A 16,103-nucleotide genomic window follows, 5' to 3' on the forward strand; every position below is an offset into this window, starting at 1 on the left:
CCAGACTTATTGACAAGAGACGGAGGCGTTTAACATGATCAATGATAATGTAGTCAGCCATTGTTTTTCAGCTATAGACATGGAGACCTGTTTTCAGATGCAGATGATCAGAAGAGGAAGAATACAGTGCACAATACCATGTACAATGTCAGAGAGGATACATCCAGTATTTACTGTCTCCCATGTCAGGAAGAAGGCATTTTTTAAAAAGGTTTTATGGCTAGAATTTTCTTATTATCTCTTAGCGACAATATACCATAAAAGTGATGGCATCTATTCACAAAAAACACCTTAATCCATTTAAAGGAAATCTACCATCACAATCCATCCTGATAAACCAGGGGCATTTACTCATAGATTCAGACAACGTGACTGTGTTAATCTTCTTATATCTGTTGGCCGCCTTTCTTGTAAAATCAACTTTTAAAATTATGCTAACGAGTTATAAGGGCTTTGGGGCGTGTTTCCAGAGTCCCTCAGTGATGTAGCTTCACAGGCTGTTACAAGGAGCAGAGCATATATCCCCTCAACTGCACTACCCGCTGCTGCTAGATTACACAGGCAAATGGAGGGAGAGAGCAAGGGGCTGGGTGAGTCATCCTGTTACTCTCATTGTAACAGCCTGTGAATCTGCAGCACTGAAGCGCCCAGGTAACACCCCCAGAGCTCCTGCAGACCCCGATTTCAATTCAGGGTCAGAATAACCTTGGCATCTGCAGTCTGAAAGTATATGAGAAAGTTATAGGTTTCCATCATCAGACAGGCTGGGGGCAGGACTTGCAGTGGGTTAGTAGCTACAAACATTCAATGCAAAGGTAAATAATTGCCTTTGAAACCATGAATGTCCCAATTGTTTTGGGGACTTAAAAGTGTTGTCTAAAGTGTTCATGTTATTCCTTAACCATGAGATAACAGGATGATTGATGGGGGACAACCACTGTAAGCAGCTGTAAGGTTGTGTTCACACAGTGAACTTGTGTTGCGTTTACAAACCCAATACAAGCGCCCAGGGGCGGGCCTTAGGCCAATTGCATATGGGTTTCCATGGAAACACATATGACCGATATCCAGCACCCGGTGTCTTGCAAGACACCGGGTGCTGGTTACTGATTGCATATGCAATTGGGCCCTGGGCGCTTGCATTGCACTTGTAATTGCAATACAAGTTACACCGTGTGACTGCACCAGGGCGCATTCACTCGTTCTGTTATTCAGATGCAGTTTTTGTAGCCAAAAGCAGGTGGGGAGCATAATGGGTGAGAAAATATCACTCTTATTTTTTAACTCCACTCCTGGTTTGGACATCAAAAACTGCATCTGAAAAACTGAATGTGTGAAAGCACCTTTAGGCGGGTGCCACACACACCGCTTTGACTGTGTTTGAAAACGCAAACAAAGCCGCGCCTACCGGGGCGGGCCGCGGCCCGATCGCATCAGCGTTTCTATGGAAACACCTGCAATCGGGAACAAGCCGCCGGTGTTTTCCATTAAATTAACGTAAAACACCGGCGCCTCGTTACCGATCACAGGTGTTTCCATAGAAACGCCGATGCGAACGGGCCGCGGCCCGCCCCAGTAGGCGTGGCTTTGTCCGTGTTTTCAAACGCAGACAAAGCGGTGCGTGTGGCACCAGCCTAAGGGTTCCAAACTGGGAGATTTAGCATTGGAGTCCCCAAGATGTGACAATATATATGCGTCTATCTATCTATAGATTTTGTACATATATATATATATTAGCAATAAATGTATATTTATATAGCGCTGTTCATAGAGGACATATAGAAACATAATAAGGCATCACAGTAATAAGCTAAAAGGCCTCTGCCCACAAGAGCTTACAATCTATGGCTCTGTGGGACACATGCTGCATGTTGATGCTAGAAATCATGTCTGTATCTGTTACCTTCCTGTACAGTAGCCACCCCAGTGCTGTGGGGTATTTCACTGTCTCCGGTGTAATCTGCTCTAATAACCTATTACAGTGCATTGTGTATGACACACCAGCTAAATGAATGGTAATCCTAGTGGCATGAAAGACATGCCTGGCAGCTTCACCCAGGTAAGGGAGTCCATCACCTCCCTATGTAACACATGGAGGCAGGGCTCTAATCCTACCTGCCCTCCTTCCTGCCATTCAATGCATGACATGAGACTGCTCTGATGAAGTGTGTTAATAAGTGAGTGCTGCTTCCCCCCAGCAGGACACCAGGGACCAGGCTTGTGTGGGAAGAGTTGGGAACAAGCCTCCCCCTTGTATGAGCTTCTCCTCCCTCTGTCTCCTCCCTCCCTCCTCCCCAGTAGACTGCCTGCTGCCTGCACTAGTCTCCTCTTAGCCTGGCTCTAGGCTGACGCCTGCACATCACACTGCTGCCTTGCACTTTTCTTGGGATCCTCCATGCAGCTATGGACTCCTTGACTTCCCCAGATCCATAAGGATAATATATTACCATTTGCTACAAATGACATCTACTGGAAAGAAAGAAAAGACAGAGGATCTACCTCCATCCGAGACCACCAGACAGACTGTCTATAGGCACCTTGCATCAATGTAACAGGTACATAAGTCATAGCTTCCTTTGTGGAATCTGGATAAATGTGATATACTTTGTAACAGTATAAGATGTCATCTGTATATGATATCTCTCTGGATATATCTGGTAGTAAACGTAATGCTTTGTTATACCCCATCCTCAATCTAAAGGATTATTTCAGCATGTTATGTTAAATACCTACAATCTGGATTAATTCCCATTTTAAGTGTGAAATAAAGTGATCGTGGAGAGGCTGAGGAAGTGATCAGTGTGCTATGACCTCCCATGGGGAGGTGTAGATGTGAGCTGGCAGTGCACCTGTTACCTGCTGGAGGTGGGAGATAGCAGCAGCTGATTAAGGCCACTTTCACACAGTCAGTATTTTGCATCAGTATTTGTAAGCCAAAGCCAGAAATGGGTCAAAAGCATAGAGGAAATCTTACCATTATACCTTGGCAAGCTCTGTGCAGCGCTGCGGCATCTGTGTGCGCTATATACCATAAATAGAGGAATTATTCATTATAATTATTATTATGTCTATGTGGGATCCACTTCTGATATTGGCTTTCAAATACTAACAGTGTGAAAGTCTCCTAGGTATAGTAGTCTTAGCAATCGTAGAACTACAACTCCCAGCCTGGACTATACTTGCTTTGCATGCATTATTGTAATTTGCATTGTTACTTTGTATCTCACTAATCAAAATATTGACAATTTATGATGGAAGTGATTAAAGGCATTTGCGTTCCTAGAAGATGATGATGATGGATCACACCATGAGACATCTAGTCTAGCCTGGGAAAGCTTGTTATCTAGACCAGCCAAGTGTGTGTGGCCAGTAGCCCCCCTACTGGGCTTTAGTTAGCTTTCTTCTGTTGCTATGGGATCTTCATTTCCTGTTTGTCTTGTCATTATTGAAATGTAAACTTTGTTTCCTTTCTCCTACTTTACAACCCAAAATTTCCTTAAGCCACTTTTAGCATGACTTTTGCACCTGTATATTATACAAAGCCAGGATTTATGGGTTATAATGTCTTACTGTATTTAGAAGTTACTCGCTGACGGCGCTAGCAGCTAATTCTGGATTAGGTGTATCACCCGGCAACCGGTCACTAATGAATAACTGGTTTGTAAATAAATCAAGTAGCCTGCCCTCCCACCCCTACCCCCTCCCGTCTCCTCATACTTCAGGTTAGTTTGCTCTGGCACGGTTTTGGAAAACTGAATAGCCAAGTAAATATTCGTACACGGTCCGCAAGTTTACTTTTACATTTTAGGAAGGATGGTATTAAAATATTGGCCGGTATAGACATCTTCAGTAAGAACAGAGAGCTTGTTCATGCCTTGGACGTCTTGTATTTCGAGGGCTTGCACAGTTTTTCCAGTTGCAATGTACGTCTTGGAGAGTCCACCCTACCTAAAATTATCTTGACAGTCTTAATATTTCCTGACGTAGAGTCTGCTGGTATTTCCTCCAGCGATGACACTTTGCTAAGATCTGCAATTAGCCGTCTGCAGCCCCAGCTTTACATTTCTGCTAAGATTGACATATAAGACTCTCCAGCTTTGTCTTCTTCAGAATCGCTCCACAATGTCAAACTTTTTTTTCACATGGCCACTTAACAATGAGATGAAAGCCCATTTTGCTAAGTTCACATTCATTAGGAGTGTCTTTCTGCTCTACTGCAACTTTAACTTTTCAAAGTCTCATGCGATGAGGGTCTTTATGGAGAAGGACCCCCCCCCCCCCCCCCAACACCACTTCCACTTGGATAGGATTGTGTTAAGTGAAGGTTTTCCTAAATGCTGCCTTTGTTTTGTTTTTCAGGGCGAGCGGAGGGCTGCAGTTGGGAACCTCCATGCAGACAATAGACAAGGGAACGCAAGACACAAAAGATTTTCAGCAGATGACACTTTGCATCTTGAGAGAAGCTTATATTCTAAGCACCATAGATTGAATTTCTCCTGATGCTCACATGGTTGAGAGTATGACGTCACCCTCCAAGGGCTGTGGGAACAGTCCAATAGTAACCTCTCAAGGTATAGACAAAAGTGTCTCAAGAACTGTTTCAGATGGCAGCCATCACAATGGGACATGCAGCAATAAAGAGGACTCCCATGATGATCCAGGCTCCTTCAAGTCGTCAAACATCTTTACCAGCCCAAAGCAACGGCTGAGTCCTAATAATGAAAGGCCCCGTTCCATGATCGGTGTGGGAAACTCCTCAACTTGGAATGCATTGTCTTCTTTGAGGAAGATGGGCTCTTTCAAAAAACTTAAGTCATCAGTTTTGCAAGGAATCCAGGCAAAAGAGAACTCTAACCTTGTAAGTGAACGTAGAGGTGATGTGCAGAAGTGCTTGTCTTCTGAGTGTTTGAGTTCTCAGAATACTTGTAGGTTGCCTTATTCAAAATCTTCTCCAGATCATTGTAATTCAGTAGACGGACTCCAGTCTGATGGCTCCGATATGGAGGAGTCTGATAACTCCTTCTTGAGAAGCACTCATAGATCGCGAAGTATTAGACGTGCCTATGGAGCTGGTCGAATCAACCTACTGGACAATGACAATATACGTGTAGCCCATAGTCCTCTAAGCTTGTCACCTGTCGGAAAGGAGCAAAACGTATGTGAAATCATCGTAAAGGACTTGGAAAGCAACAAAGTCATCTATAGACGGAGTAAAAGCACTGATAACCTCAACTTTCTCAAAAAAAGCTCCTTCAAAAGGAAATCTACCTCAAATCTTACGGATGTTAAATCCAACAGCGAAAGGGAAATCCTACAAAAAACTACTCTAAGCACCTCTGCGGATGCTGATAATCTTGGTGGAACTCCTGAAAGAAGATCAAAGCGATGGAGAAGTCCAATCAGGGCAAAGGACTTTGACCGAGTATTAAAGATAATGAGCAATGTTACAGATGGACATTGGAAGAAAGATGGCAGTAAGTGCAGCTCTCCAACTTCTGAAGAAACCCACAGGGGTAGGCCAAATAGTCGGCTGCATGACGATTACTCTAGAAGAGTTTCCAGTAATGTTGACACCGAAAGGAAAAGGTGTTTATTGAATCCTTATTCCCCATCTTTTGACACTAAGGTGCCACAGAATGCCACCAGAACCCATATGAACAATCATGAAATGCACATGCTGCCTGCCAGTTCCACCTTGTCTTCTTCTGAAGGTCTTTCTGACACGTGTAGTCCATCACCTACCAGCAGTAGCCTCAGCCAGTTGGCCAGTGATGTCTTTTATTCAGACTCTGAGGAACCTAAACCGATCCCTCATTCTGCTTCAGATTTAGGAATTCCTGGAACACCCATGAGACCAACCGCTCCCAAGCCTCAGAGCCCTAGTACTTCTATTGTTTGTCCCAACCGTAACAGCACTTTATCATTGAGCTCTATGGAAAGCGATGAAAGAGCCGAATTATGTGCCATAAAAGTGGACAGGAGTCCTCAATCCTATAAGGATACCATTAAGATTACTTATTATGATGATGGTAATGAGGATAGCGGGGTCAGCAGCCACTCTCAGCTCAGCCTTAATGCGGTAAATGAAGGAAAGCGCGAAGAGGTAAGAACGATTCCACGTCATTGTGATGTCTTACTTGTTGGGTAAACGCAGTAGCTATGTTCGGTTGTCCTGGCTGTGTTTCTTGGTCCGAACACTTTGCAGCAAGCGAGACTTACAGGATCATAGTCATCCATGATTCTGTGGGTCACTGCCTTCCCAGAGGACTAGTGTCCCATAGTGGACATGAAATTCCAGTATAAATCAGTCCCTTAAAGGGGTTTTGACTATGATCCTAGAGGTCCTGCTCCCAGTGCAAAGTCCGGTCCATGACATATGGCCCACATATGGACTGAACATCTCCCTTTAGTCAGCAGTACTGTCCGTCCTATGATGGACTCTGCAGCGGTTTGTTGTTTCCATTAGGAACAGAAGCCAAAGTGCTAGTGTGAACATATTCTTATAATGACCTTTCTTCAACATAAAGCAGCTTTTTAGTAGTTTTGTGGTATGCACTTTATTAACAATTCTGGTCGTCTTTTTTCCCTCACATTCCATAGTCTCTTTCTCACAAAAGCATTTTTATAATTTAATACTGCAAAGTGGAAGCGATTTTATATTGTGACATTATTTGGGTTCCGGTACGTGGTCATGATAGAGGCCTTTATACGTCCTACAGAGATATCAGATGCCATACTTATTCTATCCTAGGAACATTGCTTCTAATGTAGAATCATTTTTGCTACTCTGGTTACAACAGAACTTGTACATTGGGCCGGAAGCAAAAGCAATGTGTCCTCTGGCATAGTCTCTATATAGAGCCTTAGGCTCTGTTCACATTGTCTTTAGCAGCTATGTTTAAAACATCTCACTGTTAAAGGGGTGTGCTTAGTTCTGTGATAGGGGGCTAACCTTATGAACACAGAGAGTTTCGATCAGTGCTGGTTTGACCAGTTAGAATCCCTGCCAATTTTCAAGGGAACCTGCCAGCAGAAGTTGACCTAATAAAGCACTACAAGTATGCAAGTATGTTGTGAAGCAGCTAAACCCCTTCCAGATAATGTGTCTTTCATGGCACAGGGTCATGGCATCATCCAGTTAATCTTGAGATGTAAATTGGTTGTACAAAGTAAAAGTGGAGAAATGTTTAGCGCGGAAGTCAAGCTCTCTCTTCATCTGCTGTGATTGACATCATGCACCAGACTTCAGGAGAGCTGCTTGGTAATAATCCTAGACCTAAGGGCATCCTATACAGCAGAGGGGATGTTCTGAGTTGCGGAGAGCTTGACTTCAGTCAACTCTCCACCTTGACATCACACTTCAAGTTGATTTTCTGGATGATGTCTCAATGCAGTTCCCTAACTGGAAGGTGTTTAGCTGCTTCACAGGTTCCCTTTTAGAATGGGTTCCTGCTCCCATATCTGAATGGAGTAACAGACCCCGATTCTTTCTAGGATCCAAAAATCTATAGGCTGAACACGAAACGTGAGTTTTCCATTTCGTGCTGACGTCCCCTTCAGCTTGAATAGATTCTTTGGTCTACAAAGAAGTGTGTAACTTGTTTAGATCCTTATCTAATCCCTTGTAATAGGCTTGTCTCTAGACATCTAGGACTGTGTAGTCAAAGCTCAGATTGTTTCCTGTTTGTTCTCTTTGATTTACGGCTTTATTTGTACATTAATGAGGACATGGAGACGTCTTAATGCGGCAGCGCCTTATTTTAGCTGTCTGTGCCTTGAGCAGCTGCTGCATTTGTGTGTTTTACTTGCGTCATTTTTATCCATTACGTGAGATAAATCTGGTGCTGAGGATTGTTTTATGTCACATTTAGTCATCCTGTAGCTGGGGCGCCCTCTAGTGGACGAAGGATGGAACTCTACTATTACAAGTTTGTAGATATTTAGCAATTTTTCACAGTTGTATTTGTATGGTTGGACTACGCTGGTTTCCGAATTGCCATAGACTTTACATATAAAAACTTTCAAAGGGTAATGCACTACCCTCCTGGATACAAATAAATACGGCCTAATGTATCGCCCTTGTATACGAGTGATGTCCAGTGTATATCTATTCAGGTCAGTACATGCAGATGGAGGATGTGAGAACTGGAGCATGAACAGCAGATTACAAGTATTGAGAAAGTTTCTATAACCTCAGTTTTGACACTTTCTGTAAAATGGGAAGTATTTTTTTTATTTCCTCTGCCTATTTTTGGAAATATTCTGCTTTTTAAAGGGTTCTATATATCAGACACAGAAACAGCTGAGCAGATTGTACAGTGTCCTATCTACAGGCAGCATGTTATAGAGCAGGAGGAACGAAGGACATAATGTCCTATATGCATGCGGCATGTCATAGAGCAGGAGGAGCTGAACAGATTGTAAATAGTGTCCAATCTGCAGGCAGCATGTCATAGAGCAGGAGGAGCTGAACAGATTGTAAATAGTGTCCAATCTGCAGGCAGCATGTTATAAAGCAGGAGGAGCTGAGCAGATTGTACATAGCATCCTATCTGCAGGCAGCATGTTATAGAGCAGGAGGAGCTGAGCATATTGTACATAGCATCCTATCTGCAGGCAGCATGTTATAAAGCAGGAAGAGCTGAGCACATTAATGTATTGTTTGTGGGAAAGATTTGTTATAACTTGCAACTTTTAAAAAAAATGCCTGCTGTCCCTAGTGTTAAGAGTCCAGTGGGCTTTCCCAAATAGTATTTCCTGTATAATTATACATTCAAAGATGGATGTCAGTTATTAATACAACCATTCAATATAAATTACAAGTATACAGAATATTTTTCAATATATCATCATTATGTACATGCTGCTTGCAGATAGGACACTGTACAATTTGCACAGCTCTTCCTGCTCTATTACATGCTGCCTGTAGATAGGACACAATACATAATCTACTCAGTTCACTCTGCTCTATAAGATGCTGCCTGCAGTTAGAGGGCACTATGGGGCACATGTATCTTTATTTTAGCTTTTGTGCTCCTGCTCTTTTTTTTTTTTTTTTTTTTTTTTTTTTTTTTTTGCTGGTCAGATGGGTCTTTTGAAGTTTTGTCTTTTCAATACATTTCAGTTAAGGTCATTAGAGTATACAGGCAGTCCCTGGGTTACGTACAAGATAGGGTCTGTAGGTTTGTTCTTAAGTTGAATTTGTATGTAAGTCGGAACTGTATATTTTATCATTGTAACCCCAGCCAGAACTTTTTTGCTCTCTGTGACAATTGGATTTTAAAAATGTTGGGTTGTCATAAGAATCAAGATGAACAATAAAGCTTTGTTACAGACACCTTATAGTTGTATATTGTAGCCTAGGACTAAAGTACATTAAATTACCAATATCCAGTTGTCCGTTTGTAACTAGGGGTCGTATGTAAGTAGGGGACCGCCTGTATTGCATCTTTTTGCAAAATGTTGCAATGTTAACATCTGGCTCCATGTGATAATTGAGAAAACATTGCAGAAAAGTTAAAAAGTGCAAAAGGCGCAAAAAAGGTCACATCCACCATAAGAATAGAAGAAAAAGCCAAAACCAAACCTAACTGGAGAATGCTGTAGATACACTGATGCACAAACATACTTGTTTAATCCCTGAACCAAATGATTTTGCTGAAAGAACAATTATAAAATTATGATAATGAGGCTCTGTCACTCCTGTGGCTGCCCTACCTCTTCTCCTCTTACCCTAATTATGCACTGCTTCGGAGAACACTGTATTCACTGTTTTGTGCCTGACAGGCAGAGGTAATCAATCCCTGCACCATCCCTAGTGTGTATGAGTCATCCAGCTCAGGTTGACTAGTCATGTCTGGACAGTTCAGACAGCTCCTTGTGATGTGTTTATGTAGGCAGCCAGCATGCAACCCAACTTTCCCAAGGTCCTGAATTTTATAATTCAGTTTTTTAAGCAAAACCACTTGGTTCAGCCACTAGCTACAGCACTCTCAAGGTATGTTTGGTTCACAATGCATAAAAACAAATGGTAGATTTCCTTTAATTAGATGTAGTTATGCAGTGTCTGTAGTTTCTTACAGACAAATAGTAAGGTTGCATACAACCCTGAACCTAGCCTTGTGTTTGTGATTGTGATTTGCATGTAGTTCCTGTTCTGCATGTGGAAGTTGGCCGTAGGTTGCAGAGCTGTCAGCTCATTGGTATGAGAGCTAGTGCAAGGCTTGTGTCTGCCCTGTGTAGGAAGGAAGTCTTATTACACATTAAAGGCTACTTGCAGAACTTAAGATGAGAACATTCACTTCACACATTAGTTCTGTGGGAGGAATTGTCTCAGCTTTCTTTCACATCTTCATACCAGCTGCATGGTCGCTATTCGGTGCCCTGCGCCTCCGGTGTACCTCTGGTCGGGGGCTGTATACCAGAATCTTACAATCTGGGTGATGACGGACCAACATCTAACACCTGGGAGAAGGAAAATCCCTACACATTTGGTGAGTCAGGATCTGAGCAGTCCAGGGAAGATCATCAAGTCTTATGAGTGGCTTATGAGGAATATTTTACTCATGCGGCCACTTACTGTATGTTGCAGCGGCAGTCATAAGTTATCAAAGCCAGATAACAAGACTTGATGGATGGATTAACATTGTGGCTGATTGCCCAGGTTGTCTCTGAACTTCTGGCGCTTAGTACTATGATATTTCCATAGTCTGAGGCTTCGTCCTTATTATACAATCAGTAGTAGGGAGCGGACTGATAACCGGATGCAGCAGCCACAGAACTATTTTTAGTTCTGTAACTTCAATAAGTTTGGATCAGCCATAGTTTTTGAGGCAGTAGTAGTAATAGCTGATCTTTATTCCTATAGGGGACTCATATTCTGCAGAGATTAACAGATCACGTGGGTTATATAAAAGGCAAAATAAGGCCTCTTTCACACTTGCGTTACAGGTCATGTCAGTCTGATCAGGGTGCGATCAGGGTTTAGTCAGTGAAAAACTTTTTTCATCAAAGTTCAATCAGTTTTTAGTTTTCAGTTTGTTCAATACATTTTCAATGCATAATACCATGGTGAGATAGAATAACATAAATGAGGCCCAACTCACAAGAGCTTACAATCTACAAGGTATACATTATATCACATGGATGCTGTCAGGTCAGTGAAAAATCGAACGTCAATAGTGCTTCAAAAACCTGTGATCGTTACTGGGAAAAAAAAGAAAGCATGGAAATGAGCCTCAGAGGCTCCTGTCCACTTCTGTCTCCATTGTCTGAAAATTATTCATGCCGCTATTGGGTGTTTCTGCTTGCCTCCTCCCTTGCCAGTGTGAATAATTATCACATGATGGAGCCAGCATGGACTTCTGTGACAGGAGCCCCTGAGGCTTATTTGCATAGTTTAAAAAATGTGTTTTCACAAAAAATTAAGCTATTCGAAGCAAAAATAATATTGCATCCTGTTTCAGGATGCACATGCCAGCATGTAAGTGTCTTTGGTGGTAGATTTGATTTTGTAAAATAGAAAAAAAAAATTTTTTAATGCAAAGTAAACTGCAATATATAAACATTAAAAAAATTAATATTTTGAAAAAATACATTGATTTATTTTATCTTTCTCTTTAATAACAGGAAAGCGATTTTGTTTTTTCCAAAATTGTAATTAAGTGATTTAGAATAATTATTTTTAATACATAGTAAGATGCAAAAAAATGTTTTAAAAAATATAATGCCTCCTCTACCAACAAAAACTGAAAAGAAAAAAAAAAAGCTGTAGATACAAACTGAAAATGAAACCAGAACATGACCTAGTAGAAATAACCCATCTGTTGGGCAATGAGCACTTCCCCTCTACTATTTCCAAATACAAGCAGCCTTCGAGTTACGTACAAGATAGGTTCCATAGGTTTCTTCTTAAGTTGAATTTGTATGTAAGTTGAAACTGTAACTTTTATAATTTTAAAAGTTTTTTTTTTTTTTTTTTGACCCAGTTACAATTGGAGTTTTAATTTCTTGCTATACTCGAACCAAGGATTTTTAATAAAACTTAATTACAGACACCTTACAGCTGATCATTGCAGTCTGGGACTTTAAAGGGGTTATCCGGGTTTAAAAAATTTTTTATGGCCGGGCTGGGGAGGGCTATGTAAACACAATAATCATGTACTTACCTCCTCCGGTGCTGCCGATGTCCCGCGCCGTGGCCGGTCTTCTCTGTGCGCCGGTTTCATTACAAGTGCGCACAAAGAAGCTCCCATGCGCACCATCTCCCAGCGCTTACAACGCTGAGAGATAGGGACGGATGGGAGGAGCCGTCCACATCGCGGACCGGAAGCTCCCTGTGCGCGGCTTCCGTGCCCCTGTAAACAAACAGGGGCACGGATCGAAGGGACCGTGGCGCGGGGCATCAGCGGCGCCGGAGGAGGTAAGTCCATGTTTATTATGTTTAACTAGCTCTCCCCAGCCCGGCCATAAAAAATTTTTTAAACCCGGATAACCCCTTTAATAACATCCAGAAAGATTCACCAGAGGTCACAGGGGGCAGAGGGGTCCGTCTTTAACTAGGGGTCATCTGTAAGTCGGATGTCCTTTTGTAGGGGACCACCTGTACCTGAATAAACAGACTTATAACTCCTCATACACTACACTCCATTGTGACACTTTTGTAAAAAAAAAAAAAAAAAAAATTATAGCTGCAAAAACCTACTTTACATAGAATAAATAGACCATTAGAGGTTCAGAATGATTGGACTGTTTATGTTTACTTCAATTTTAAATGAAACTTCTTAAACCGTATAATTGGATAGGAATTTGTTTTTATGTGTTTAGCTGACAGGTTAAAGGTTTGTTTGCTCCCAATTTTATTAAAAGATTAGCACCACTTCTTTGTGGAACCTGTTGTTCAAGTGCGAAACTATATCTCCTTGCCTCTCCCTGACACCATAAAGCAGTTGTGACAGTATTATGACTTGCTAAGTGCTGTGTATTACTGCTTTTTGTATGAGCTAGATAAATCTAGAGCAAAAATCTCATTTCTGTCCCATAGCATTAGTAGTGAGCGATTAGTCTTTCCTGGCCGTGACCTTGGAAAAAAAGTAGGATACTCCAGGACAAGTTGTAATACATTGATGCGTCCCAGCACCGTTTGTAGTAATTTTTTTATTTCTGTCCTTCCATGATCTATCAAATGTCATATATTTTAGAACACTATATAAGCAATCACTAAAATGTGTAACACACTCGTTTTATATTCTTACAATGAAAGAGTAGTAGAGATTTGTTAGGCTGCATTTACACATTTGCATTTTTTTGCATTTAGAAGTACGCCCCGATCGCATATGCATTTCCATTAAAACGCCTGCGATCAGTAGGTAGCACCCGATGTTTTGCAATGTATCCATGCGTTTTTATGGAAACGCATATGCAATTGGGCCGAGTCCTGCCCACTTGCATTTGCATCGCGTTTCTAAACGCAATACAAACGCAACATGTGTAAGCAGCCGTAGGATGCTGTCACGCAGGGTATTCTCGGACAGTTCTTGGACCATTCTTGGTGCGTTCTTTAAATGCATTTAAAACGCCTGCGTTTTTGCATGTTTATCATGCATTTGGCTGGTTTGAATTCTGCATTAACGTTTTCACAGCTGCTTCAACTTCCACAAATGACAAAAAACTGATTCCAACCAGCCAAATGCATGGTAAACACACAAAAATGCAGACTTTAAAAAAAAAAAAAAACACTTGTGTTTTTAGTGTGCGTTTAAAAACGCCCCAATAATGACCCCAAATGTGACCGCACCCTTAAAGTCCTATCTGATAGTTCTGGCCACAATACCAGCTGCTTACTATTTCCATCATGGCCTACAAGCGATTGTAAAGTGCAGGCACATATCTGCAAAGTATCCCAATACACTTTAGGCCGGCGGCACAACTGGCATTTTGAACCCGTTTTTTTTGGCCATTTTTATGCAGTCCGTTAAAAAACGCATGCGTTTTTGACCAGTTTTAATTAAGATAATTGGTAAAACTGCATGCGTTTTTTTTTTAACGGACTGCTTAAAAACGGCCCAAAAACGGGTTCAAAACACCACGCGTGCCGCCGGCCTTAGGCTGCGTTCACACGTGGCATTTACATTAAACATTTACAAACACATTTTTTACGGAATGTTAACACATATAAATGCATTGGGAGAGATTTATCAGAAGTATCTGAGGTAAAACTGTTCTAGTTTCCCATGGAAACCAATCAGAGCTCAGCTTTAATTTTATAAACAGCTGTGTACACATAAAAGCTGGGCTCTGATTGGTTGCCATGGGCAACTAGAACAGTTTTGCTCTCAGACATTTCCTCCATTGCGTTAACTTATCGTTTTGTTAACACAGTATAATTAGCTGCTGTGTTGCGTTTGAAATCGCAAAGTGGAAATATCACATGTACAGGCAGCCTTAATATTTGGGGTGCTACAGCTACCATTGGCCTTCCTATAGCTCTATGCCTGCCTCATTGTAATGAGTAGTGAACTGAGACTTTTTTTTTTTGGATATATTGCTTCATAGATCAAGGAGTGAAGTACAAAATACGGTGGGAAGTGAATGTGTTGCAATTGCCTAAAGTTCTCTGTGAAAACAAAGAAATTGTGAAAGATCTATGTACTAGATCTATGTACTCAGAAATCGCCCTCCCCCAGCCACAATAACAGATAGTAATGTCTCATAAGATTCTGAAGGGGTTTTTAAGGATATTGATGTCCACATGATATGAATCGGAGCGGTGGCGGTCCGACGCTTGGAACCCCACCAATAAGCTGATCCTGACCTTGAATCCTAAGTCCAGCAACAATTCACATGAATGTGTGCACACCATGGGCCACAAACAGACCCCTGTTATGATATTTGTGGCCAGTGTTTCATTGACATATATAATTACCCCGAAAAAAAAACCCTTTAGAAAATAATCAATCAAAGCTCAACAAATCCCATTTGTGTGACCAACAGAAAACAAAAACATAAAAGTGTGTATAAAATTCAAGTGGTACAAAGTCTAGTTGGTAACAGTGCAGACACTTGTGCCAGGTGAGGCAGGTGGTTATGATGTGGTGTCGACTGCCCGTCATATGGTTTTCGACCAAGGGTTTTTGTTATAAGTGACAAAAAATACAGTGAGACCTACCATAAAAATCCAAATACACAGTGGTCTTTTAGGTGGGTGGCCTTCGGAAAAAAAAAAAAAAATCACGGAGGGTGTGTACTATATGGTAGAAGTTAAAACCTTCGTTGGGCAATCGGGGTTGGATAAGTTGATAGTTTTTGAGGAAAAACTGACTGCCAAAAAACTGACCCATAAGGACTCATTGTCCTTAAAAGGGTTTGTATGTGATAGGACATTTTCTTAAGGTCACCAGTTGGTGTAAAAACGTTTTGTACTCACCTCAGACGTTGTCTCTGGACCACTGTGGCACCTCCTGTCCTCACCGTCCTTTGTTGGTATACAGTGGTTAAGTGGTTATGTCCTGTCTGCACTACCTCCTGTATTTGGCAGGTGTATACTGTCTATGTGATGTCACTGCTGAGCCTCTATATACGCCAACAAAAGACCAGTGGTAACGTAAGGTGCAGCGCTGGTCTGGAGGTAAGTATAAGTTGTTATTTTTACCCCACACAGGAAACAAAAAAAAGTCTGATCCCTGACAACCTTTTTTTTAGCTGTGTTTTACTGCAGTTTTTTACTGCAGGACAAAACTCCTGGCTACAAAGGGACACGCCATGTCCCACTCAGCACCCCCAAGTGTTTTCTCTTTTGTCGGCTAATAGGGGTTATGTGTACAAAGGGCAAAGATCATGGAAAAAAAAACCTTCTTACTAATGTTATTTTAGCCAATTAGTGGCCCCATTAGCAAATATGGCTTTTTGTTCTACAAACAGTGCCACACCTGTCTACAGGTTGTGTACAGTATTGCAGCTCATTCAGATTCACTGCATTACCAGACACATCGTTATGAGAAAAGATGCTCTAGAATTGTTATATTAAGAAGAAGGAGAATAAAAGTATTTACTTAAATATCTATGATTAGATCGATGATGGGTTCTCAAAGTTTTTAGAAATTTTT

General features: G+C 41.5%; 1 protein-coding gene across 3 annotated transcripts in view; it reads left to right on the top strand.

Moving 5' to 3' along the window:
- Window positions 1-2,190: 2,190 nt before the first annotated feature.
- SPATA13 (spermatogenesis associated 13) overlaps window positions 2,191-16,103 on the top strand; it is a 42,151-nt gene continuing 28,238 nt past the window's right edge. Inside the window, exons 1-2 of one of the 3 annotated variants that reach the window (XM_072134310.1) lie at window positions 2,191-2,555; window positions 4,360-6,103. In XM_072134310.1, the coding sequence (XP_071990411.1) occupies window positions 4,508-6,103 (1,596 nt within the window). In that variant the 5' untranslated portion in view covers window positions 2,191-2,555; window positions 4,360-4,507. Of the gene's footprint in view, window positions 2,556-4,359; window positions 6,104-10,372; window positions 10,494-16,103 lie in introns of those variants that run through there. The other 2 variants (XM_072134312.1, XM_072134314.1) reach the window with 2 other exon arrangements.

Source organism: Engystomops pustulosus, chromosome 2, assembly GCF_040894005.1.
Source record: "Engystomops pustulosus chromosome 2, aEngPut4.maternal, whole genome shotgun sequence".
Classification (NCBI taxonomy): Eukaryota; Metazoa; Chordata; class Amphibia; order Anura; family Leptodactylidae; genus Engystomops; species Engystomops pustulosus.